A 27,120-nucleotide genomic window follows, 5' to 3' on the forward strand; every position below is an offset into this window, starting at 1 on the left:
CTAACTTCTCATCCTGTCTTTTTGCGTTCCCTTCTTTCATTCATTCCATTTAAATATTTCCTTCCTTCTTTCTTTTTCTTCTTGCTGGCGCTGTGACACACCAGAGTATGAAAATTCTCTTCCGCCATGGATCAGTCAGTTATATTTCATTTCCCCCCCATCTTTCAATCCTTCCTTACTTTTTAGACCCCGCTCTCTTGAAAGGGAGGGGTTGGGTGTGAGTGGAAGCTGGAGAGGTCGGGGACGTGTGAGTCACGAAGAACTCAATAACCACACTTACATTCGCTTTTTGTTTTTCTCTCACTTTTGACGCGAACTGTTTACCACAAGAAGGCCGGCTTATCAGTTGTTTGGCACCGAAGTGACAATGCGCAGCATGATAATGCGTTACGTCAGGGGTGCAGCCATCTGCTGCTGTCGATTGCAAGATCCACGTTCAACATTTAACAGACCTCTCACAGGCGGGAAGGGGTGTGGGGTGGAGAGAGAGAGAGAGAGAGAGAGAGAGAGAGAGAGAGCCCTTCTGGATAGCGTGTAGCAGTCGCTGTTGAGATGTCAGTTTGCACTAAGGTGTGCATTGGTTGTGAGTGTGTGGGTGGGTTGGTGGGTGGATGTGTGTTTTGAGAGGGATAGATAACACGTCTTTATCAAAGAAGATAATGGATTTGCACTGATGTGCGTGCGTGTGCGTGCTCGCGTGTGTGTCTGTCGACGCACACACACAAGCTTGCGCGCGCGCGCGCGCGCACACACACACACACACACACACACACACACACACACACACACACACACACACACACACACACACACACACACACACACACACACACACCACTACAAAAACCTTTGCATCCCGGCGACCCCCCACTTGCCTCGCTATCTCACTTTCTCGAGAGAGCAGGAAGCCGTATGACGGAGGGGGTGCTTGGGGGGAGGGGGGGGGGGGGGGGGCATGCTTTCTCGTACTTCACGGACCCCCAAGCTTTCTCGTTATGTGCGATGAGAAAGCACGGGCTGCGGAGTTTTCGGTCGGAGTTGTGCTGTCCCCGGGTCTTTTTTTTTCCTTCTTCTTTACTTAGTAGTTTTTATTGGTAGTCTAGTTTGGTGCGATCACGTTGTGTGTGTGTGTGTGTGTGTGTGTGTGTGTGTGTGTGTGTGTGTGTGTGTGTGTGTGTGTGTTGTTACTGTATCCTCCACACCCCAGAAGGCGGCAAAAGCTGTTCCCGGGTCTTACCCAAAAGGCTGCATGCTTTGCCCTTGTGCTCCTTTGAGGGAATCATCATCAAACTGGTGAGTTCATCGCTCCTTCATGTCCCCCCCCCTACCCCCCCCCCCCCCCCCCACCCCCCCCCCCCCCTCCACAAACTCCCACGCCTTGTTCAGCCGTCGCCAACAACCCTGATCTTGGCTGGTGCTTGCAGTTACGGAGAGTCATCAAAGTAATCATTGGCTGCTACTGGGTTGCTGCAGTTATTGGCTGTGACTGTACCACTCACTGGATCCGCCTTTGTTTTGTTTTGGGCTTGTGTGTGTGTGTGTGTGTGTGGTGCGTAAGGAGTGGGGTGACCAGATTTGACGGGCTGTCCGGCCAAGACCATCCTTTAGGGAACAATGCAGGGGAAAAGGAGAGGAGGGAGATATCAAAAACGGACAAAAAACATCATTTGAGTGGATATAGAGGAGCCTTGTCGGAACTCAGGCCCTATACAATCCCACGACCGCCGGAAATGAAGTCCTTTGGTGATGCGTCCAGCAGTGCAGCGCCCACTTGACCATGCCAGGTTACGGCAAGGCAAGGCAAGGCAAGGCAGGGCAAGGCAAGGCAAGGCAAGGCAGGGCAAGGCAAGGCAAGGCAGGGCAAGGCAGGGCAAGGCAAGGCAAGGCAAGGCAAGGCAAGGCAAGGCAAGGCAAGGCAGGGCAAGGCAAGGCAAGGCAGGGCAAGGCAAGGCAAGGCAAGGCAAGGCAAGGCAAGGCAAGGCAAGGCAAGGCAAGGCAAGGCAGGGCAAGGCAGGGCAAGGCAAGGCAAGGCAGGGCAAGGCAAGGCAAGGCAGGGCAAGGCAAAGCAAGGCAAGGCAAGGCAGGGCAAGGCAGGGCAAGGCAAGGCAAGGCAGGGCAAGGCAAAGCAAGGCAAGGCAAGGCAAGGCAGGGCAAGGCAAGGCAAGGCAAGGCAAAGCAAGGCAAGGCAAGGCAAGGCAAAGCAAGGCAAGGCAAGGCAAGGCAAGGCAAGGCAAGGCAGGGCAAGGCAGGGCAAGGCAAGGCAAGGCAGGGCAAGGCAAGGCAAGGCAGGGCAAGGCAAGGCAAGGCAAGGCAAGGCAAGGCAGGGCAAGGCAGGGCAGGGCAAGGCAAAGCAAGGCAAGGCAAGGCAAGGCAGGGCAAGGCAAGGCAAGGCAAGGCAAGGCAAGGCAAGGCAAGGCAGGGCAAGGCAAGGCAAGGCAAGGCAAGGCAAGGCAAGGAGTTTATTTCGTGTGCCCCCCCCCTGGGGGCATTGACACATTACACACGTTCACTATCTACACACATCCAATAAATATAAAAGGAGTGATGTCAAAAACAAGAAGTAGGCTCATTCGTTCAGTCACTTAATATACACATTGACAAGTACTATTTCACTCATAATACAAACACACATACTTAAAACAGCAACAACAACAACAAGAAAAAATCAATTAAAAAAAATCGTATCAATAGACACAACGTTAATAAAGAGAGCTGCGAATAGCAGAAACCAAGGATTTAAGTTTTAACAGTATTCTTTTGTTTTTTTCAGAAAATAATTGGTGGAATTTAATGGTGTTTGGGCGGATTCTATAATACCTAGATAAACATTTTGGTCTGATGCTTTCAAAAAATGGGCACACAAACAAGTAGTGAAACTCATCAGCAATGTCGTTTGTGGAACATTTATCACAGATTCTTTCATTTCTGGGTAAATTGTCAAAACGCAGTCTATTAACAGGCAAAGCATTATTAGTTGTTCTAAAGTTAACTAACTCAATTACACAATTATTTGGTAGCACTGTAAAATAAGCATCTTGGCCAAAGTTTGGTTTAAACATCCTGTAATTAATATACATAGTATCGTTATCAACATGTCTATACCAATCTTGCAAAAACTTATCTTTTAAACAACGTTTTACTTTCTCTTTGAACCGTGTGGGATGTACATCAAAATTGTGTTGGTTCAACCAGAAACAACTTTATCCAATTTAATTCAGTACAGTATGAATACTTTTAAAGTATTGGTTCTGATTACGTTATCATTGTATAGACTATAGAGACGAGGACAGTTTAGACGGGACCAGTGAACAGGATGGGGTGGTGGGGAGTGGGAGGGGGTTATGGGTGTGTTGTGTGAGTCAAAACTTGCTTTTTTTCAGTCACCCTATAAATATTCTCTCTGCTGTCTCTGTGTCTCCCTCGATGGTCGTGCGTGTGGGTGCATGCGTGTGTGTTTGTTTGTTTTCTTTCTCTCTCGCCTCCATTTTTGTATGTCTCAGAAGCAAACGCACTGCATTACTGCAGCCAGAAGCCTGTTACTGCAGATAAAAGGAAACTAATGGGGCTTTTATTAATCAGTGGCTGATTGATGACTCACTGATAGAGCAATGACTAAATCAGCTTCGCTTTCCCCCCCCGTGTAAAAGCGAACGAAAGCTTACACCAAAGGACTGTAGGTCAACTGAAGAAATATCGAAGGAAACAAATGCACAACTTTGTGTAATGAAGTAGGAGAGGGTAGGGGGAAAAGGGATATAGAAATGGAAGAGGAGAAGTTGGGTGCCAGGGATGTGGAGAGCAAAGGAGTAGAAGAAAAAAAACAGGAATACGCCCACTTTCTCTGTCTCGATCGGTCTATGTCTGTCTGTCTCATTCCATCTCTCTCCCTAGTATATATATATATATATATATATATATATATATATTATATATATAATATTTAAATATATATTATATATATATATATATATTATATATATATATATATAAATGTATATAATATATATATATATAATTAACAAATAGTAAAGAGTGGTAACTCTCTCCATTCACAAGGTACATAACTTCATATATGATATGGGTCTCGACTATGCACATCTGCTAATTTAGCTCAATTCCTTTTGAGTATTACTACACACTGATCTATGAATACATTATATCATGTCGGTCTGTGTGTAACTGCAACATGGCGGAAATCAGCTTCTGCCTGTGGACATCTGTCACGGTTGTGACATTTGTACATTGCTGGACATGATATTCTGCTCTCGCCTTTTCTCCCAGGTTTGACTGGAAAATCAAACTGAGCGTCTTGTCTTTCGGATGAGACGATAAACCGAGGTTCCGTGTGCAGCACGTACTTGGCGCACTGAAAAAGAACCCATGGCAACGAGAGTGTTGTCCTCTGGCAATATTTAGGAGAAGAAATCCACTCTGATGTGTACACAAATATAAGCATGCACTCGAGACCTGGCTAAGCGCGTTGGGTTATGCTGCTGGTCAGGCATCTGCCTTGCAGATGTCATGTAGTGTACATGGATTCGTCCGAACGCAGTAACCTCTCCTTGAGAAACTGAAACTGAAACTTCCAGTATTTCGAATAGTTTTGTTGTTGTTGTTGTCTGTTTCGAGATTCCGTTGTGTGGCAAATCCAATTTCAGTTTTCAAAATTTCTCAATTTTTTTTCTCTTTGAGTTGAAACCTGACAGCAACACAACAACAGCAGTAGTAGTAGTAGTAAGTAAGTAAGTAAGTGATGACAATAATACTAATGATAATAATGTTGTTCGGATTAGATCACGTATCAAACAGAAGTCGGTTTTCTAGTCATTTTCTCAAAAATAAGGAACTAAAAAATCCGGAGCTCTATTTGTGTCATTATCACTATCATCATCGTCATTCTTCTTATTCCTGCGGATTGTTTCTACCCAACCGCCATGTTTCAATGGAAAGGGGTGGGGTGGGCTGAGATTTTATTAAATAATGAATATCCGATCGGTCACATTATTGATGGATTTCCATCGGCCAAAGTAGATCGTATTGTGTTGATGCATTTTCGACCGTTCACTTCAAAGGGGAATCTTTCCCCATCCAGAAAACTTCCTTCATTTTTCGAACTTGCTGCATGACGTTTTTGTGACGATGTATAATGCTTTGCAACGGTGTACATACCTGTGAAACAAACATGGATCATCACATTGTGTTCAGCTGGATGACATGGCTTTGCTTTATTTAGTTCGTTCTTTCTGTGTGCATTCGTGAGCTGCATCTCCCATGCACACTAGTATATACGAGTGGGCTTTTGCGTGCACGACTATTTTTACCCTGTCGTATTGGCAGCCACACTCCATTTTCAGAAGTGTGGATGCAGGGTATTTCGTGTTCCCATAACCCGCCGAACACTTGCACAGACTGCGGGATCTTTACCATACGTGATATTCCCTAAGAGCATGAGCACGATAGGGCATTAGCAGGTCTGCACGTTGCTTATCCTGCAGCCACCCAGAATCCACAGTGGCCGATACCGGGAGGGAACGCAGGACCCTCTGGAATAAAGTCCAACACTTTAACTGTTCTGATTCTGCCATCGTGCCCATCCTTCAGTCGTACTACACGTTCTTTTTTCCGTGCCCCATTTGATGTTCTCTGTATGTGACCTCGTCGTTTTGAAAATGGAATTTGCTTCGAATAGCAGTTTTACAGAGCAGCTTGTTGTTCCCACATGTCAGAGTTTTGGGTTGAGCAAAACCACTATCTGAAGTCAGCGTATTTTGAGGGATACTTATTTTATCTTAATACGCTGAATATATGATACACCAAGAGAGATTTATCAGTTATTCGTGTTTTCTTTTGTTTTTGTTATATATATATATATATATTGTTTTATCATGCTGTTCTAACTAGGCAGTCTACGCAACAAAGCATCTGCTATTTATAAATCAAACGCATTAATCCGCTTAAATTATGTTGTTTTTTTCCTGCCGTTTCTTCCTTTCTCCTGTTTCTCTGCGTGTATTTTCCCCCTTGCATCTGCAAGCTTTGCAGCAGATTGCCACACAGTGTTCACTAAATATTGAAGTAAATTGTAAAACTACCTGATAGTCTCCCCCCAAACCCTCAGAAAATCCATACCTATGCTGCAAGGTTAATATTTACACCACCCACGAAAATCCATATATTTCGTCCTCTTGTGAAACTACACAGGCCGTCCATCTCTCAAGGAATAGACCAGCTACCATGTGTTTTAATGCCATGAAAATACTGCACCGAGATAGCTTTTTTATGCTAAGGATCTACATTCCTTCAGGTCTTCATGCTCGGCAGCTGATTCCAGAGAGCTGACAATTTATCGAAGAAAAAAGTTTATTTGCTTCTCAATGAGGTGTCACTACGTTCGGACAAATCCATATACTCTACACCACATTTGCTAGGTAGATGCCTGACCAGCAACGTCAACCCAACTGACACGCTTAGCCAGGCCTTGAGAGCATGCATATATATTCAGAGTACATAATTTTGCCGGAGGACAACATTTACGTTGCCACTGGTTATTTTTCAGTGCGCCAAGTATGTGCTGCACACGAGACCACTGTTTATAGTATCATCCTAATGACCAGACGCTCAATTTGATTTTTCAGTCAAACTTGGGAGGCCAGTTTTCCAACCCAGACGCTCATGAACACTGAATTGACAGATGAGCGTCTTCACTATTCTGCCACCATCGTCCTGTTTGCCAGTTGTGTGAAACGAACTGCCCTCAGTCCTTTACACCAATTCCCCAGTTCAGTTGAAAAAGTCTCAAAAGACATCACTATTCCGTCGTCCTAATCACCATCTCATTGACTAATATGCAACTTTTCTTTTATAATTTTTAAAAAATTTTTACTAATGTGCAACTTGAACTTCTGCTGGCTGTGTGTGTGTGTGTGTGTGTGTGTGTGTGTGTGTGTGTGTGTGTGTGTGTGTGTGTGTGTGTGTGTGTGTGTGTGTGTGTGTGTGTGTGCACGCACGCGCACGCTTCTTTGTGTGTGGTATTTCATACTTGAATACGTGCATATTTATGTATATGTAACTTAAACTGTGAACGCCATGAGCTCCTTGTCTGGGAAATGTGGACGTCAGTCTACATCTTACTTTCTTTGGGGTGAGAGGTGTGCGGTCTTCCACATGAGACATCTACCCTCTGGTCCATAATAAGTTGGGGAGGGGGGGGGGGGGAACTTGGGGGGGGGTTACAAGAGCGAACTTAGCAGCACTGTTTGCTCATCGTTCAAAATGTTCCTAACTCCACAGTAAATTCCATGCACTTAGGAAACGTTCTTAACTCTAAGCAAACTTAGCGCTGCAAAGATCGCCTTCATGCAGCCCGTCCCTGGTTCATCACCCCCTCCCTACTTCCCAAACCCGCCAGCTTTAAAAGCAGCAGGACCTATCACCAGTAATTCATGACGTGCCGCTGGCTGCAGAAAACGAAGCAGATTACAAGACATAACAGGTTCTCTTCACACACATGATACTGATGGCTCACGGCATCGGCACCATGTGGCATGTAATCATTTAAATTAGTCTCGTGTTTCTAACGTCAGCGGGAAAAAATCAGGGGCTCGTTGTTTTGTGTGTTAACTGCTGTGTCCGCCTTTTAAACCATTTTTTTTTTCAACCGTGTGATCAGACATAATACAATTCGCCCACAATCAAACCAAGAATAAAAGGTTTCAAGTTACCTTCACTGCAGCTTTATTGTGGGTTTTTATCATTCAGTCCATGGTTTCGTGTATTGTTAAGGTTCGGAGACAGCAATATTCGCAGGAAAAGTTTCCCAGCTATTTAAGAGAAACCAGAGCTGAAATTTCAAAGAGTTGGAAGACTCACGTGTGTGGACGTCTGTGTGTATGTGCGTGTACACGTGCGTGTATGAAAATAGACTGCAACTCTGGTTAATCAGCATTCGCAACATTCATCTCCATTACGGTCCATAGCCGTAAACGCATCAAATAAAGAACAGACTTTTCCAAAAACTTAAAACTGGTACAAAACCGAATACATGAAGAAATCGACAAAGAGCAAAAATATGAAGACGTATACCTCGCGACCCATCTATATGTTCATTTGTCAGATCACACTTACGCGCACACACACATGCATACACACCACGCACACACAGATACACAGAGACACACACGCGCGCGCGCGATCTTACGTAACAAGCACAAAGTCATACCGTTTCAATGACAACTTTACTGCTCTTACAGTTTTCCACAGCAATGCTTCCTCAAAGCTGGCACAAAATAGAAAGACACAGTCAAAACAAGTTGCCGTCACTGTCCCTGACATACGAACCACTTCTTATGAGCTGCACACGCAACACTCGCCGATCCTGTCCGTGAATAATTTTCTGTACATCGTTTACCTCCCACGATCTGTAAATAACGACTTCAGTGCATCACCTCCCTACCTGTGAACAGCTTCAATACAACACTCCCGGATCTCGACCTGTGCACAAATTCAGCACATCACTCCCCGACCTGTGCACAAATTCAGCACATCACTCCCCGACCTGTGCACAAATTCAGCGCATCACACCCCGACCTGTGCACAAATTCAGCGCATCACACCCCGACCTGTGCACAAATTCAGCGCATCACACCTGTGCACAAATTCAGCGCATCACACCCCGACCTGTGCACAAATTCAGCGCATCACACCCCGACCTGTGCACAAATTCAGCGCATCACTCCCCGACCTGTGCACAAATTCAGCACATCACACCCATACCTGTGCACAACTTCAGCACATCACTCCCCGACCTGTGCACAAATTCAGCACATCACACCCCGACCTGTGCACAAATTCAGCACATCACACCCCGACCTGTGCACAAATTCAGCACATCACTCCCCGACCTGTGCACAAATTCAACGCATCACTCCCCGACCTGTGCACAAATTCAGCACATCACACCCATACCTGTGCACAACTTCAGCACATCACACCCATGCCTGTGCACAACTTCAGCGCATCACACCCATGCCTGTCCACAAATTCAGCACATCACACCCATACCTGTGCACAAATTCAGCACATCACACCCATGCCTGTGCACAACTTCAGCACATCACACCCATGCCTGTGCACAAATTCAGCGCATCAAACACCGACCTGTGCACAACTTCAGTACATCACACCCATACCTGTGCACAACTTCAGCACATCACACCCACACCTGTGCACAACTTCAGCACATCACACCCATACCTGTGCACAACTTCAGCACATCACACCCATACCTGTGCACAACTTCAGCGCATCACGTGCACAACTTCAGCACATCACACCCATACATGTGCACAACTTCAGTACATCACACCCATACCTGTGCACAACTTCAGTACATCACTCCCCTACCTGTGCACAACTTCAGCACATCACACCCATACCTGTGCACAACTTCAGCACATCACTCCCCTACCTGTGCACAACTTCAGTACATCACACCCATACCTGTGCGCAACTTCAGCACATCACACCCATACCTGTGCACAACTTCAGTACATCACACCCATACCTGTGCACAACTTAAGTACATCACACCCATGCCTGTGCACAACTTCAGCACATCACACCCATACCTGTGCACAACTTCAGTACATCACACCCATGCCTGTGCACAACTTCAGTACATCACACCCATACCTGTGCACAACTTCAGTACATCACACCCATACCTGTGCACAACTTCAGTACATCACACCCATACCTGTGCACAACTTCAGTACATCACACCCATGCCTGTGCACAACTTCAGCACATCACACCCATACCTGTGCACAACTTCAGTACATCACACCCATACCTGTGCACAACTTCAGCACATCACACCCATACCTGTGCACAAATTCAGCGCATCACGTGCACAACTTCAGTACATCACACCCATACCTGTGCACAACTTCAGTACATCACACCCATACCTGTGCACAACTTCAGCACATCACACCCATACCTGTGCACAACTTCAGCACATCACACCCATACCTGTGCACAAATTCAGCACATCACACCCATACCTGTGCACAAATTCAGCGCATCACGTGCACAACTTCAGCACATCACACCCATACCTGTGCACAACTTCAGTACATCACACCCATGCCTGTGCACAACTTCAGTACATCACACCCATACCTGTGCACAAATTCAGCACATCACACCCATACCTGTGCACAAATTCAGCACATCACACCCATACCTGTGCACAACTTCAGCACATCACTCCCGTACCTGTGCACAAATTCACCACATCACTCCCCTACCTGTGCACATATTCAGCACATCACTCCCCTACCTGTGCACAAATTCAGCACATCACACCCCTACCTGTGCACAAATTCAGCACATCACACCCCGACCTGTGCACAACTTCAGCACATCACACCCCTACCTGTGCACAAATTCAGCACATCACACCCCTACCTGTGCACAACTTCAGCACATCACTCCCCTACCTGTGCACAAATTCAGCACATCACACCCATACCTGTGCACAACTTCAGCACATCACACCCATACCTGTGCACAACTTCAGCGCATCACGTGCACAACTTCAGCACATCACACCCATACATGTGCACAACTTCAGTACATCACACCCATACCTGTGCACAACTTCAGCACATCACACCCATACCTGTGCACAAATTCAGCACATCACTCCCCGACCTGTGCACAAATTCAGCACATCACACCCCGACCTGTGCACAAATTCAGCGCATCACACCCCGACCTGTGCACAAATTCAGCGCATCACACCCATACCTGTGCATAACTTCAGCACATCACACCCATACCTGTGCACAAATTCAGCGCATCACACCCCGACCTGTGCACAAATTCAGCGCATCACACCCCTACCTGTGCACAAATTCAGCGCATCACTCCCCTACCTGTGCACAAATTCAGCGCATCACTCCCCTACCTGTGGACAACAACTTCATTACAGCACTCCTCCATCCTGACCTGTGAACACTAATTTTAGCACGTCACTTGGCCACCTCGACCCGTCGACAACTTCAGTTCAGCACCCTCTGACCAAGCTCTGTGAACACTGGCTCCTGCTTAACAATCCCAAGCCCTGCAGCACTGCGCTTCGTGGCCTGTGAACACCTTCTGCATAGCAGTCCCCTTCCACAGCACGTGAACGATTTCTGCACTTTACACCATGACCCTGACCTGAGAACAGTCGCACAACAGCCCCTCATCCTGATTTGTGAACCCCGACTTCTGCTCAGAAAAAAAAGCAAAACACCCATAGCACCCCGTGACATGTGAACAACAGCTTCTGTACAGAATTCCAGGACCCGATCTGTGAACAATTTTTGCTCAGACATGTGAACAGTTGCACGTGCAGCACTCCCGGCCTGTGACCAACTCACAGCAACCCCTGCCCGTGACATTTCAGCGACAACCTCTGCACAGCACTTCCCAACCAGTGAACAACGTGCGCATAGATTTTCGTTGTGTGTGTGTGTGTGTGTGTGTGAGAGAGAGAGAGAGAGAAAGGGACAACAAATGTTTAATAAAGGAAATAGAAAAAAAAATCCACAGCTTTCTCCAACCCACATGTTGCCCGTGCAACACACCCCAACCCTGACTTAACAGGAGCTGCACAGCATACATAATGATAATATATTGTACTAATATGGCGCAAACTCCCCATATAATGGGCTCTAAGCGCCTCACATGGGACAATACATAGACAACGGTGCATTACACCACACAAGACCACATGAGGACACAGAAGTGGAAAAACAAAATCTGTATACACTAATACAATACTACAAATTGCAGACATAAATAATCGCAGGAAAAAGGCACAACACACACACACACACACACACACACACACACACACACACACACACACACACACACACACACACACATCAAACACCGACCCCCACACACACACCACAGGAATACTCCAATGAAGGGGGGACACAAGGGAAATGTAGAGGGTGTGAGGAGACAGACTTCTTCTTCTTCTGCGTTCACTCGAATGTGCACGAGTGGGCTTTTACGTGTATGACCGTTTTTACCCCGCCATGTAGGCAGCCATACTCCGTTTTCGGGGGGGGGGGGGGGTGCATGCTGGGTATGTTCTTGTTTCCATAACCCACCGAACGCTGACATGGATTACAGGATCTTTAACGTGCGTATTTAATCTTCTGCTTGCATATACACACGAAGGGGGTTCAGGCACTAGCAGGTTTGCACATATGTTGACCTGGGAGATCGTAAAAATCTCCACCCTTTACCCACCAGGCGCCGTCACCGTGATTCGAACCCGGGACCCTCAGATTGACAGTCCAACGCTTTAACCACTCGGCTATTGCGCCCGTCTGAGGAGACAGACAAAGGACGATACCTCGTCACATCCAAAGGCCATTTTGAACAGGTGGATTTTAACTTTTCCTTTGAAAGAGGACAGAGTTGGTGAGTGCCGGAGTTCCACAGGAAGAGAATTCCAGACAGAAGGTGCTTGATACTGAAAAGCCCTCTGACCATATGTCTTTGAAGAGACTTCAGGGGACTCGAAGGAGCTTTTCTTCAGAAGACCTGAGAGAACGGGATGGAGTGTAAATATGAAGGACAGAAGATAAGTAAGATGGGAGAGAACCTTCAAAGGAGCAATAAGCTAATTCGGCAATTGTATACTGAATTCTGTACTGGATGGGCAACCAGTGAAGTTGTTGCTGCTGTTCGACAGTTCAACTCTGTAATTAATGAACAAGAGAGGTCTGACATCGACCTGTCAAATATTCCTCCTTTCTGTGGTAAGAAATTACACAAGACCCGGGACCATACACTGATGCAAATAAATGACATTCTTCTGATTGCCAAAATGTGCATCAGCATATATAAGAAAACTGAATCAAAATTACCATTGTCAATGATATTTGAAAATCAGCTTAGATATCGTAAGATTTGTAAGATTTCATAAATTGCTTGCACGCACGCATGCACACAAACACACAAAAACATACACGCATATGCATATACATGCACGCACACATACACGCATATCCTGGCAAGTATTGACTTTTCTTCCCTTGCTGGGAAGGGAGTGAATTTCTTGCCACTTTAAACCTTTCCTATGACCACTCTTCCTAGCTATCCCTTGTTCGCTTTCGCTTTACCTTTCGACTGAGCAAGGGACGGCGCCTTCTGGGAGAGATGTTCAATGGAAAGGATGTGCCCTACCACTTCTAACTCCGCATACACTGTTACATACATGCACTAGGTCAACAAAACCACTGGCATGTAAACAAATGTAAACATTAAAAGGGAAGATAGGGTCGGTCCATTGTTATGATACAGATGACAGATCTTTTATTTTTTTATGTATTAGGTTAAGATAGAGGAGGAAGAGAGAGAGGATGGATGACAGAATAGCTTCAATATCAAACAAACAACTCGCACTAGGGCAACAATAAACACAGACAGATGTAATCACTTGTCATACATGTTTACAATGCATACATCAGAACACTAGAACATCAAAAAACCCTGGCAAATGTACACAAACATCGAATATTCTTAAAATGCATGCCTCAAGACACACTGGGGCAATTGCTGCGCCAGACGATAGGAGAAAGAATGAAAGTGATTAGTTAAGGTGTGTGGGAGAAAGTGGTGCATGAAAGGTAAATATGAGTTAGCGAAAGAAGAAAAAGAAAGAAAGATGTGGGGAAAAAAAGAGGAGGATGGAGGCCCCACAAAAAAAGAAGAAAAAAAGCGGTAACATAATCTTTTTGGACTGTTTGAACATGGCTCTGGCAGCATTGTTCAGGGCCATCTGAAGGCGTGATATCAGATCAGAGGGTAAACCAACGAGTAGTGAATTGCAGAAGTCAATGCGACTGAGAATCAAGGAACAGACAAGCTGAGAGGTTGCTTCAACAGACAGATATGGTCGAATGGTAGGGATTTTTCTCAGCTGGAGATTTGCAGTTTTACATAAATTACTGATATGGACATGCACGTACAGAACTGAATCAAAATATGCACCCAGGTTTCTGACAGAATTTTGAAAGTTGACAACAGCATTGCAGACAGTCAAGGTATGGTCCGAAACATGACTAAGCACAGACCTAGTCATTGCGTCTGATCTTGTTGGCCAGCATCCATTCTTTCACTGCAACAATGCACATCTCTATGTTTTTTACAAAGAATAGCAAAAGAACTTGGGGATTTGGATGTCATTTGCGAACATGTGAAAACACACCGATATTCACTGATAATGTCGGGAGAGTGGCTGAGTATACAGACTCGATGATATTGGGCCAAGAACTGAACCTTGGGGAACACCATATCGAACAGGGAGAGGTCTGGGTTCAGAACGAGAACTTGAGATGAACACTCTTTGAGTGCGATTGGAAAGATAAGATTTGAACCAAGTAAGGACTGTCCCAGAGATTCCAAAAGTACGATGAAGACGTTTGAAAAGAATATCGTGAAAAATGGTGTCAAAAGCGAGCAGACACAGAATTGAAACTTCTTTTTTTATCTGCACAAGACACTAATGTGTTAGACATGTGTAAAAGGGCTGTCTCAGTTATGTGATTCTGGCTGAAAACAGATTGGAACATCTCGAGAATGTCAATGGATGACAAATGACTGAGGATTCATTCTAGTAATTTTGATAGAACGGGTAAATCTGAAATAGGTCTGTAGTTTTTCAGATTTTCTTTGTCAAGACCAGGTTTCTTGAGTAAAGGTGTATCTAGGGCGTGTTTAAAATCTTCAGGAAAGGAGCCTGTGGACAGAGAAATGTTTACACTCTTTGTGATAACTGGAAGAAGCCCATTTGAGCACAGTTTAACAGATTGGCAGGCAGAGGATCCAGACCACAACATTTACTGTGGTACTGGTTAAGCAAATCACGGACCGTGTTCTCAAATGTACATTCCCGTGCAGTCAATGGGGCGCCATTGAAAGTATGTGAGTGACCATCAGGAGCTGGATCGGTGGAGTCTAGTTCACAGACATACAGGTTGAGTCTAACACCTATTGGTGTAACGCCCTTAAGGTCAAAATGTTCGGGGCCGTGGTCTTGCTTCGCGGAGGGTGGTGTGGTTTGAGGCACGAGGTCGTGGCTGTTTATGTGGGTTGGGGTTCCATCTGGCGTCCTGTGGGGGGTCATGGCCACCGACCGGCGTGGAGTCCTGGCTGGCTGTCCAAGGAGGTGATGTCCTGGCTGGCTGTCCAAGGAGGTGATGTCCTGGCTGGCTGTCCGACGTGAGCGGGCGGGTGGGGAAGGGGTGGGGTGGGGGTGGGGGGTCGTCGCTGGCTCCTGGCTATTGACGGGGGGTGGGAGTGGGGGGGTGAGGGGGCAGTGAAATCCTGGCTGGCTGTTCGAGGAGGTGAAGTCCTGCCTGGCTGTCTGAGGAAGGGTCCTCGCTAGATCCTGGTTGCTTCTCTTGGTGGGTGTCTGCTGCACCCTTGTCTCTTAGTGACCCAGTCTTTGAACCGACCTTAGGAACAGCTTGACCTTATCGGTAAAGGCCGATAGTTGTCTGTGATTTCTATCCACAGAAAAACAGAGCATGGGTGGGTGAGTGTGGTGGCGGTACAAACTAACGAATAAAGTCAACCTCCACAAATGCGAGTCCTTACACAATCCTCAAGACACAACCTATCACACGAATGTAACGCCGGTGGTTTTGAGAGGACTCCCACCCGCGCCCGAGCTTTGGTATTGATCTCCAGCACACTGCGCCACCGGGGACCTCGTGGCAGCTGCTGCGGGGCTGTCCTTGTTCAGCTGAATGTACATCCGGTTCCTGTCTGGGGGCGGTCTTCTGGGCGCTGCTCCACGACTTGCTCGTGGGTCTGTTGCTCGGCACAGGCCTCTGGTGAACTGGTCTGTGGTTCTTCTGGAACTGTTCACAGTGTGGCCGGATTTGATCGTTCGCAGTCGAGAGCTGCTGCCTTGGTTTCTCAAGGACGAGCTGTGTTTGCTGTTGCTGGTCAGTCTTTTTACGCAGTTGCAGGAGGAGAACGTCCCTTTAAAGATGTACACTAAGTCAACCTGAAAAAAAGAGAGATTTAAAAATAATAATAATAATAAAAAAAATAAAAATAAAAAAGCGGGTGACAGTGTTCATATTCCAAGATGCATGAAAATCATATGAAGTAAAATGACACGTGAAAGAAAAAGTTCCAAAATGAAATAATACAATAGCTGCCATTCAAGATGTCGCGAGTCGCACGGCCGGTAAGGCGCATACCAAAATCAAACTCAAAGATGTAAGAAAGAAAGAGAAGCGAAAAATTTTTTTTTAAGTACAGAAAGTCTAAACGCAATAAAAGAAATATTGAATCTATAAATGGAATCGCGGACTATGCTACGTATGCGACAGACTTGATGTTACAAGAAAAAAAAAGCAGACAAACAAACAGAAAGAAATAAAGAAAATAGTTATAAACTGGATCATACGGTGTGGTTTGAGCGTGCATCTGTGTTTGCGTGTGTGTCATAGTGTGTGTGTGTGTGTGTGTGTGTGTGTGTGTGTGTGTGTGTGTGTGTGTGTAGCCGCAGTAAAAGAGAGCCTGAGAACATGGAGGAGTCAGGGAAGAATGATGCTTGTATGTGAGGAGAGGGGTGGAATAGTGGAGGTTGATCGTGTAATGCTATTTCGGGTGAAAAATGTCATTTGCGTGTTTTCTCGCCTCTTTTTCCCCCTTTAAGTCTTTTTTCCTTTTACTTTGATTGTAATTAGAAATTCTGGAACAACAAAAACACGGCACATCCATCTTCTGCGGAGCCCTGGACAAAGGACCAGAGCCTCAACAAAGAACGAATGACACGAAGAAAAGACCTCCAGTGTATTAATTATGCTGCACTACAATCTGGCAAACAAGCCTTTCGAATCATTCTTCCATTAAAAAAAAAAATTACGACAGATAAAAGTAAATAATAATCCTGGTTAAGATCACGCAGGAAGTGAGAAAAGAACCATCACAAATGCACATGATTACGGCCGTGACAGAGTTATGGCCCGTCAAATCATGCGCACAGTGGGGAGGGGGTGAGTGCGTGCAGCAGCCGGTGGAGACTTGGGAAGGGAGAGGAAAGAAGAGGAAGAGAATAGGGCAGAGGACAAAGGTAGGGGCAAACAGAGACCTACACAGCCACGCAGAAACAAACACACCAGGAAGGGGAAAAAAATAACGATCAATACCATCACCACAACCACCAACAAGAAGCAAAGCCTTCATGGCTCACGTGTGATTCCTAACAACCGAACCGAAAAAATGGGGAGAGGGGTGGGAGGGGGTTCCAGGATCGGAATTATATTTTTGCTCAGCACCAGAAACGACTGTTTGTCGAACCGTAAACTGTGTGGTGATAACGGAACAATGCTGTCAAAAGCAGCTTACATCGATCGGTATTTATATGTTTTATTGTCATAGATCTGTCAAAGTTTCAAACGTTTTCATCACCATTTTCCTAACATCGATAAATCGCAAGGAAATCGCAAAACACATTCCGGACGTAAAATACACGATGATTACTCCGGAGAAATTCAATCCCTTCGACAAAAGTTTGGCGGATCGCACAGTACTACAACGCCGTACCGGCATTACAGTCATCAGTGTGTGTTCTCCGTGACTCGTCAGTCTGAAGTCACTGACTGTGATATCCATGTCTGTCCAAACCTCTCTTCGCTTTGGCACAAATGCCAAAATGATAGCTCTTCATTGTCGGTCTTTGAAAAAGTGTATTTTTTCAAGTTTTCTCTTTTTTTTTTTTCTTTTTTTTATTCACAATCACACTTATCTATTTTGAGACCGAAAGTTCCCGATTTTCGTGATAGACGTATGCGCGGTGAGAACCCTAAATGTATTTTTGCAATTTCAAGCCTGTATGTGTTGTGCATGTGAATCTGCTTATTTCGATCGTCGTGCGCGGACATTATGCAGTATGTAATATAAGTCATAAGGCCTGTGCAGAAACCAGACTGTCATCAGTTTTAGCGGCATCCTTTGTCTCCTTTCAGTAATGTGTTCTCGCAAAATATCAAAGAGGTGCGGCGCGTGATCATGACCAAAAAAAATAAATAAATAAAAAAATTATGAAAGCCACTACGCTCAAGTTTTTTTTTCCCGACTTTAGACCATGTGGGCGAATGTACTTGTAGATTGTGTAAAAGAAAATGTGTTCAAATTGACCACACACACACACACACACACACACACACACACACACACACACACACACACACACACACACACACACACACACACACACTGCGAAACACCGTGGTTATTTCATAGACTCACGTTGTGTGTAAATACACACGTGAAAACCAGCCCCCATAACAGGGGCCTAAGCCACTCTGTCAGTACCCCCACCCCCTTCAACAACAACAACAAAACAACAACAAAAAAGAAGAAGAAGAAGAAAGAGAGAAAGAGAGAGAGAGAGAGAGAGAGAGAGAGAGAGAGAGAAACAGACCCTGAAGCTTTCGTTGCTGAAGCTGTAGATGATGGGGTTGATGAAGCTGTTGGCCATGGCCATCCAGTGGACGGTGTAGAAGAGCCCCACGAAGAAGCGTTCCTCCTCCAAGGAGTCGTGCTCCATCAGGTCCGGGCGGAAGTCCAGCAGCAGTATGAAGACGTGCAGAGGCAGCCAGCACAGCGCGAACATCACCACCACCACCACCAGCATCTTCACCACCTCCATCAGCAAGCGAAAAAGGATTAGTGGATTGCAGACACACATGGCCTACTATCCGCGTGTGCATACACACACGGCCTACTACGCGCGCTTGCATACATTTAATATGTCAGTAATCCCTTTGAACATCATTAACCCCTTGACTGCTGAACCAAGTTGAAACGAGATTTGGGTGGTGACATGAGCTTAAAGTGCAATGCACAACATTTTAATGGTGTCACTGGTTTTTGCTGAAAAAACAACAACAAAAAGTAATGCAACACACCGTAAGATGAAGAAATCCCAATTCAGAATGGTGACTGACAGACTGTCCTGTCTCATTGAGGTGACAGGAGCCCTTCACTGACGGCCACGTTTTGTCACCAGCAGTCAAGTGGTTAAGAAGGAAGCTCGACTGACATGCTTTCAAGTTCGCGATGAGGTTGAAAACAAACAAAACGAAGACAATTATGAGCTATAGCTCCTGTTGTTGTTTTCAGAAAATAATCATTTCAAAGGTTATCGTATCAGCTGCCGTTAAGTCCAGTGGAATAACACACAATTAAACACATACACACGCAACACACAACACACACACTGACACGCAAGCAGGCACACGCACACACGGCCACACGGATATATAATGACGGAAGAAGATGATACTACGACGAAGATCCATTCATGTTTGAGGGTACGTGACAAAGCTGTACTGTACTTTTCCTCAAATACCCCCACCCCCCCGGCCCGATACACAAGACACTCCCCTTCCTCATTATATAAAGTTTCTTCACTCACCTTCCTCTTGGCCTGCAGCTGATGCGTGTCCCTGGCGTAGTGAGCGTTGCCTGGCGGGGCCCGTGTCCACAGCACCTTGCCCACCACGCCATAGGCCAGCGCCACAATGCTGAGAGGAACGATGTAGGTCAGCACCAGCATCAGCAGCGTGAAGGTCCGTCTGGCTGCCTGTGACCCCCACACCTCGTCGCACGTGACCGCCCCATCGTCCCATTCATTGGCCCGTCCCACCACCAACTGCACCGAGGACAAGGCAAAGGCGCATGCCCAAATGGCGGCCAGCACGTACTTGGCGCGTGCTGTCATGACCCGAGAGTGCAGCGGGAAGACGACGACGAGGAAGCGGTCCGTGCTGATGGCCATGTTGGTGAAGACGCTGGCCGACACAGACAGGTGCTGCATGAAGAGCACGATGGGACACATGGGCTTTGAGAAGATCCAGGTGCCCAGCATGACGAAGGAGAAGGTGAAAGGCATGCAGAAGACCGCCATGATGAGGTCGGCCACGGCCAGGTTGACCAGAAATCGGCGGATGTCCGTGCGGCACTGACGGCCTCGCGTGAAGACCACGATGACCAGCACGTTGCCCACGATGGAGAGGAGGGTGGTGATGCTGTAGAGGACGACGAGTCCCGCCTGGGCGCTCTCCGACATCACCCCGCTCGCCGCCCACTCAGCGTCGTGGGGGGACAGATTGGAGGCAGCGCTCGTGTTGGAAACGTTCAGGCTGCTGGTGAGGGCATAGCTGAACATGGTGACGTCCTGACTGCCGTTCACCTCCCCCCAGTTAGAAAAGTGAGATCTGCCGGAATGGTTCATCCTTTTGTGTGTATGGTTTATGTCACTACCCATGGAATAACACTGAACCCTGGACGCTGAGATCAACTGGAAATGTACTGAACTGGAATGCAAGGATGCACTCTCGAAAGAACGACACTGACAGCGGAGCTTACTGGTTTCAGCAGGTGCACATAACGATACCCTCGATCTCTGACTGTTGATCAGTTTGATCCGATCTCTGACTGTTGATCAGTTTGATCGCCTGCTTCGCAACAGTCCATGTCATTTATAACAGCATGGGTGGGAGAAACGAGCACCGGATATATATATATATATATATATATATATGTGTGTGTGTGTGTGTGTGTGTGTGTATATGTGTTTGTGTGTGTTTGTGTGTGTGTGTGTTTGTGTGTGTGTGTGTGTGTGTGTGTGTGTGTGTGTGTGTGTGTGTGTGTGTGCGCGCGCCCATAGAGGAGCATCAGCCTTCACTCACTAAGAGGTTTCACCAGCACAGTATGACGTAATCATAACGGTGACCAATTATCAGCTGCAATACATCTCCAAAATCTGATGTTTTCGTCGGTGAATGTCGATGATGTGTCAACCACCTGGTGAATGTCGAAGATATATTAACCACCTGGTGAGTCCGATGAGGTGTTAACCACCTGGAGAAAAAATGAAATCGTGAATAAGTTAAGGAAATATTTTGTGGAAATGTTCTTTTAATATTCACCTTTCTGACGCTTTATTGTATTACATTGATATTTCAGAGAATATTATAGGTATTACTGAGAAGTATCAATATGTATCTGTATCTTAAAGAGCATACACGTAAGCCTGGATAGAGTAATATTGTGATGTTGTTTGCATCTCAAAAACACGTAGTCAGTTTATGGCGTTATATTGTGTGATTGTTTATATTTCAAAGAATCAAAGTCAGTGTGGATTCATATTGTATAATTTGTGTTTCACATACCTTACTCCAAAATGGAATAGAATTATACTTATTTGTATCTCAACGAACGGAAGCCAATTTAAAGTAAACGAGTTTATAAATTGAATGAAAATTTTAGAAGCTCCAGAGGACATGCAGGTTAGGAAAATGAAGAATTTTGTTCAAAGATGGACTGACCTATAAAACAAAAAAACTTTACAAAACGTAATCCCCTGTAACAAATGTTCACAAACAACGTGTCAAAAACGACTGAAAGAAACACTGTTGACAAGTTTGTGAAAGTGATTGATTTGTACAAGATTTTGTCAGAACGGCACATCATTGTGTTCATACATAGAATTGCCATATTGAAGACTTTTATACTAACTGAACTTATGAATCTCAGATACGGGATATACACTTTTGCCAACAACAAAAAGTCAAGCTGAAAGAAAGTCCTGCACACAACCTGCCCAGAAACAGGTTTTGGTGTTTTTTTAACTGAATAATAATAATAATATGCAGGCTTATATAGCGCAGTACCCCCATCTTAAATGAGACTCACCGCGCTTTACAGTAATATATTCAAATTTAAGAAATTATATGTATAAAAAAATATTATAGAATAAAAATGAAATAAATAAGTAGACATAGTCTCACATCACATTTGCCAAAATACATATTTCAGACTATCTCACATCACGCTGGCTAAAATCTACATACTTCAAACTTAGTGACATACATATATACATATACATACACAGACACACACACATATATATATATGTATATACATATAGACACACATATATACATATATATACATACATACATACATACATGCATACATACATACATACACACACATATTTATGTACACACACACACACACACACATATATATATATATATACATACATACATACACACACACATATAATGTAAAATCATTACAGGCAATATCATGGTCTCACATCACATAGGCCCCAAATCACAGAAAGATAAAAACGTATCACATTTACCCAAGTCAAAAACATGTACCAGGAAGCAGGCCTCACTGAAGGACACTAAAAAATCATCACAAATGCACACATATCAACTCCAAGAGCACGTCCAGCGATTATCAAATCACAGCAAGCATATACAGATGGAAAAGTTCTACTTAGAAAGATTGAAATTGAAAAGATGTGTTTTGAGTGCTGTCTTGAATACGGGTGTTGGGGTGTGACGAATGTGTGAAGGCAGTGAATTCCATTGTTTTGGTGCAACAAAAGAAAAGGAACGTTCACCATACGTCTTTTTTTTTTTTTTTTCTTTTTTTGGCGAATCCTTGGAATAGACAGTGTGCGCGTGTCATTTGAAGAACGGAGTTGTCTGGGTGGTGAATAGACAGAAAATAGTTCTGAAAGATAGACAGGACAAGAATCAGAAGAAGTTGTGACAAAGGACTGAGAGTTTGTATTGCATTCGTGCTTGAATGGGGAGCCAGTGAGGGGAAGCGAGAAGGGGGGTGATGTGTTGACGTTTCCTAGCCTTGAGTGTGAGTCTTGCTGCAGAGTTTTGAACTTTTTGAAGTTTGTCAACATAATGTTTGGGGCAACTGGCAAGAAGAGCATTTCCATAATCAAATCTAGATAGGACAAAAGAACAAACCAATGTAATTCGATTTTGGAAAAATGCATTTCAAGCATATGTGATTATTCACAAAACAAATGAGAGGAAGAGGTGTTCGCTGAATCACATCTTCAACTATGACAGATTTAAATTTCCTGGAAATACAAGTTTTATATGTTTTGAAAGGAATGGGGCCGTGCCAAGTTGTTTTTATTGGTAAAAAAAAGTTTTCTTTATTCAATGGGATACAGAAAGTAATGGTTTGGACGTCTGTTTTAAAAAGAGCACACCAAAGGCCGCAAAACAACTCACACAATTTTTAAGCGTTACAAATCAGATCAAACGTAGGAAAGGAGGCAATAATTCTTTTCTTGGAGCTAACGCTTTTCCTCATTTTCCAGAAGAAAAGAGATGCTTATCTCTATCTAAGGGAACTAAAATATTAATTGACTTGGTTTGTTTCGATAAGAGGTGGATCTCAACGGCAAAATCGGGACTTTGCTTGACTGACAAACATTATCTTCAACTCATTACGGCAGCAAATGGAAACACACACACACACACACACACACACACACACACATATATATATATATATACACACTATATATATATATATATATATATATATATATATATATATATATATATCGGGTGTCCCAAAAAAAAGTGAACCGCTTTTTGACAAGTATTTTCTCAGTGATAGAGAAACCGAATGCATTGAAAATTTTCACACAGTAACCTTGGGGTATCTTCAACAAGTCTGCAAAATATCTAAAAGTTCGGACGCAGATTATGCGAGTATTGTCAAATTCAAAACAGCATGTCAAAAAATCCAATATCAGAGCTGTGCAATGTGACCTTCATCATGTTCGTGCCAGCTGCCAGGTGTTGGTATCTGTCAATCAGTGTCCGTCTAAAAATAGCCTGTCTGGGTGTCAAGTCTATTGATTTTTTTTTCTTTCTTTTTTTAAATTGTCGTCTGTATCCAAAATCAGTTCTGTCCAAAGTTTCAGTTTGGAAGGATTAATCATACCTTTGAGTGAAAGTGATAAGGTTACCAATGAAAACTGTTTCAAGGAGAAAGGCTGGGGTGGAAGAAGGATCGTAAAGGAATTTGTGGAGTCATGTCACTGTAAATAGACTTATAGCTAAAATACGCACTACAGGGTCAGTAGCACGTAAAATTGGCAGTGGGAGACCCAAGACTGCATGTTCGTAGGAGAACAAGGACCGTGTTGAGGAACTGATTCAATCCCAGGAGGAGAACCCAGGGACCCACAAATCTCTTAGAGTAGTTGCAAGCGATTTACAAGTGAGCAAGTCTTCTGTGCAAAGAATGGCGAAAGAACTGGAGCTGAAGCCTTTCAAGAGGATACGGGTATCAAGGAGGGACCAGAATGTTAGGGGGAAAAGAGAAACTCGCTGTCGTAACTTGAATGACCGCTACTCGGCCACTGATGTGAAAAGGATCATTTTCACAGACGTGAAAGACTTTACTTTAGAGACAGCTAAAAATCGCCAAAACGATCGTGTTTATGAGAAACGGAAACGACAAATTCAGCCATCTCGCCTATATAATAAGACTTCTAGATTTTCAACAACAACAACAACAACAACAACAAAAAAAAGAAAAAAAAGAAAGAAAAAAAGAAAAAAAAAGATAATTGTTTCAGCTGGAGTATTCTGGAAAGGAAAAACAAACATTCCTTTTATTGACACTGATATAGCCAAGGTTAATAGTGAAAGCTACATTCAGTTATTGGATGACAATCTTCTCCTGGGTTGTAGGCGTCTTTATCCTAGAAACAATTACGTGTTTCAGCAAGATGGGACTCCACACACAAGTATGGTAACCCAGACCCATGTGGAGAAGGCTACACCAGAATTCATCAAGAAGGATGAATGGCCTCCACAAAGTCCTGACTGTAACCCAATGGATTATGCCATATGGGACTCTCTGAAGGAAAAGGCTTACCGGGGAGTGAGAGACAAATTGACCGAGCAGGCGTTAAAGGACGGATAATTATGTCATGGGAGGAGATATCGGTGGAAGAAATACGTAAAAGCATTTCTATTTGGAAGAAACGGCTTCGTTTTGTCATGGAGGAAGATGGAGGCCACATTGAGCATAAACTGAAATGAGTGAGTTTTCCTCTGATACTGGATTTTTTGACATGATGTTTTGAATTTGACAATACTCGCAAAATTTGCGTCCAAACTTTTAGATATTTTGCAGACTTGATGATACCTTAAGGCTACTGTGTGCAAATTTTCAATGAATTCGGTTTCTCTATCACTGAGAAAATACTTGTCAAAAAGCGGTGCACTTTTTGGGGGACACCCGATATATATATATATATATATATATATATATGTGTGTGTGTGTGTGTGTGTGTGTGTGTGTGTGTGTGTGTGTACATATACACACATACCATAGATAGATAGATACATACATACATACGTTAAGGTGAAAAAAAGAAACAGAAAAAGAAAATCTCAATTACCTTGCATAAACTCCGGAAACACGCTCCAAATTTCTGCCGTAAACACATAAAACGCAAAACGGATAATACAATCACATGAGCGTAGACAATCGATTGCACGGACAGAGGATGTTAAAATAAGAGAGCAAAGCCCCACGCACAAAACAGCCTGCGAGGGTGGTTCCGACGGCGTGAGGCTGGCTTTATTTTAAGGGGTGGGAAGTGGTGCAGGGTTGCTGCTGCGACGCTAGCTGGCTCACAGACGAGAGACAAGCAATGGTCTTTACTTTTCCTGTTCTTTTGAATGGTTTTCTATTAAAAAAAAATAAATAAATAAAATAATAATACTATAAAAAAAATAAAAAAATAAAATAAAAATCTCATCTATTTCATTCCTGCAGCATTTTGGTACGCTCTCAAAGCCTGACCAGCGAGTTGTTGGGTCTGTGCATTGTCCTGGCATCTGCTTTTTCGTCTGTGTGTGTGTGTGTGTGTGTGTGTGTGTGTGTGTGTGTTGTTGTTGTTGTTGTTGTTGTTGTATGTTGTTGTTGTTGTTTGTTTGTGTGTGTGTGAGTGTTGTTGTTGTTGTTGGTGGTGGTGGTGGTGGTGTGTGTGTGTGTGTGTGTGGTGCTGCTGTTGCTGATGTTTGTTTCTTCCTTAACTCCTTCCATACGAACGGCGAAAGAGACGACGTTAACAGCGTTTCACCCCAGTTACCATCATCAAAATATTGCAAGCGGAAGGCTCTTATACTGAAGACGTGAATGTTGACAAAGAATACCACAGTTCTGACGACGGAAGCTAAAGGTTGGGTTATTCAGACACCCACTGGACATCCGAGGGGTCTGTGTAGAGGAGAAGAGAGGACTGGCCGTACTGAGTGAGTTAAAAGCATTGTGGTGCAGTGTCAAATCCACACTGCTCTCCTCGAATCGGAAGCTGAAACAGACAGCCGTTCGTTCCTCCTAATAACCATCGCTTTGCCGGGTTGGGTTTCGTGTTTTTCATTCCAAAGTCTTGTTTTGTTTGTTTGCTAAAACGCTTGATTTTATAGGCTGGGTTTTTTTTCTGTTGCTTTCTTTTTTTTTTTTTTCTTGTGGTATTCCATTGTTTTCTATTTTTTCACAGTTCCCATTCTTTTATCCACCTTGTTTGCTTGCTTCTATCTCTCTCTCTCTCTCTCTCTCTCATACACACACATATGCACACGCACATACACGTACATGCATTCACATGCACACACACAAGAGCTTGCCGGGGGCTTTTTTAGTTTTTAGTCTTCTCCACCTTCTGAAAAGTCTGTGTGCTAGGAATTTCTTCTTTTCTATTGTTCTGTTGGTTTGGTTTTTTTTGTTTAATTTAAAAAAAAAATTATTCGATAATATTTTCTGTTTTCTTGTTGTTCTTGTTGTTTTTTCGCCTTTTCTTCTTCTTTCCATCGTCTCTTTTTTTTTTCTGCCGTGTTGATCCATTCGCCGGTATTTTTATGTGGGATCCTACATATGTTTGGTCTTTTCCAGGATTGACAAGTGGGCATTCTTATTAAGTTGTATTTTCCAAAATCTTAGGATGAGTGAATTGCAGGCTGACTTTTTTAAGGGAGGTAGGGAGGGGGGTTGTCATGTCTTTAAAAATAATTTTTTAATGTATTTTGTACACTTATTAACATATTCTTGGATTATTTTAATGTCCATATTCTTTTTCTTTTTTTAACATCCTCTGTCGATAATCATCAGAATAGCCATCACACTGGCTGCAATTGCCGTATCTGTGTGTATGACTGTATTTAT

The 27,120-nt window shown here is 44.2% G+C and overlaps 1 protein-coding gene across 1 annotated transcript; it reads right to left on the reverse strand.

The window, feature by feature from the left end:
- Positions 1 to 15,694: 15,694 nt before the first annotated feature.
- On the reverse strand, positions 15,695 to 20,400 carry LOC143291999 (prolactin-releasing peptide receptor-like). Its single transcript, XM_076602154.1, has 3 exons — positions 19,514 to 20,400; positions 18,518 to 18,739; positions 15,695 to 16,087 (listed from the first exon to the last, which is right to left on the reverse strand). Exons 1-3 carry the CDS (start codon positions 20,363 to 20,365, stop codon positions 15,695 to 15,697), a joined length of 1,467 nt encoding a protein of 488 aa, XP_076458269.1. The 5' UTR covers positions 20,366 to 20,400.
- Between the last annotated feature and the right edge of the window lie 6,720 nt (positions 20,401 to 27,120).

This window comes from Babylonia areolata, chromosome 18 (genome assembly GCF_041734735.1).
Source record: "Babylonia areolata isolate BAREFJ2019XMU chromosome 18, ASM4173473v1, whole genome shotgun sequence".
Lineage (NCBI taxonomy): Eukaryota > Metazoa > Mollusca > Gastropoda > Neogastropoda > Buccinidae > Babylonia > Babylonia areolata.

Coding starts and splice junctions, on each gene's coding strand:
- LOC143291999 (XM_076602154.1), bottom strand. CDS start 20,365: ATGGGTAGTGACATAAACCATACACACAAAAGGATGAACCATTCCGGC. Junction 18,740..19,513: donor AGCTGCAGGCCAAGAGGAAG/GTGAGTGAAGAA, acceptor TTGCTGATGGAG/GTGGTGAAGATGCTGGTGGT. Junction 16,088..18,517: donor TCAGCAACGAAAGCTTCAGG/GTCTGTTTCTCT, acceptor TCTTTTTTTCAG/GTTGACTTAGTGTACATCTT.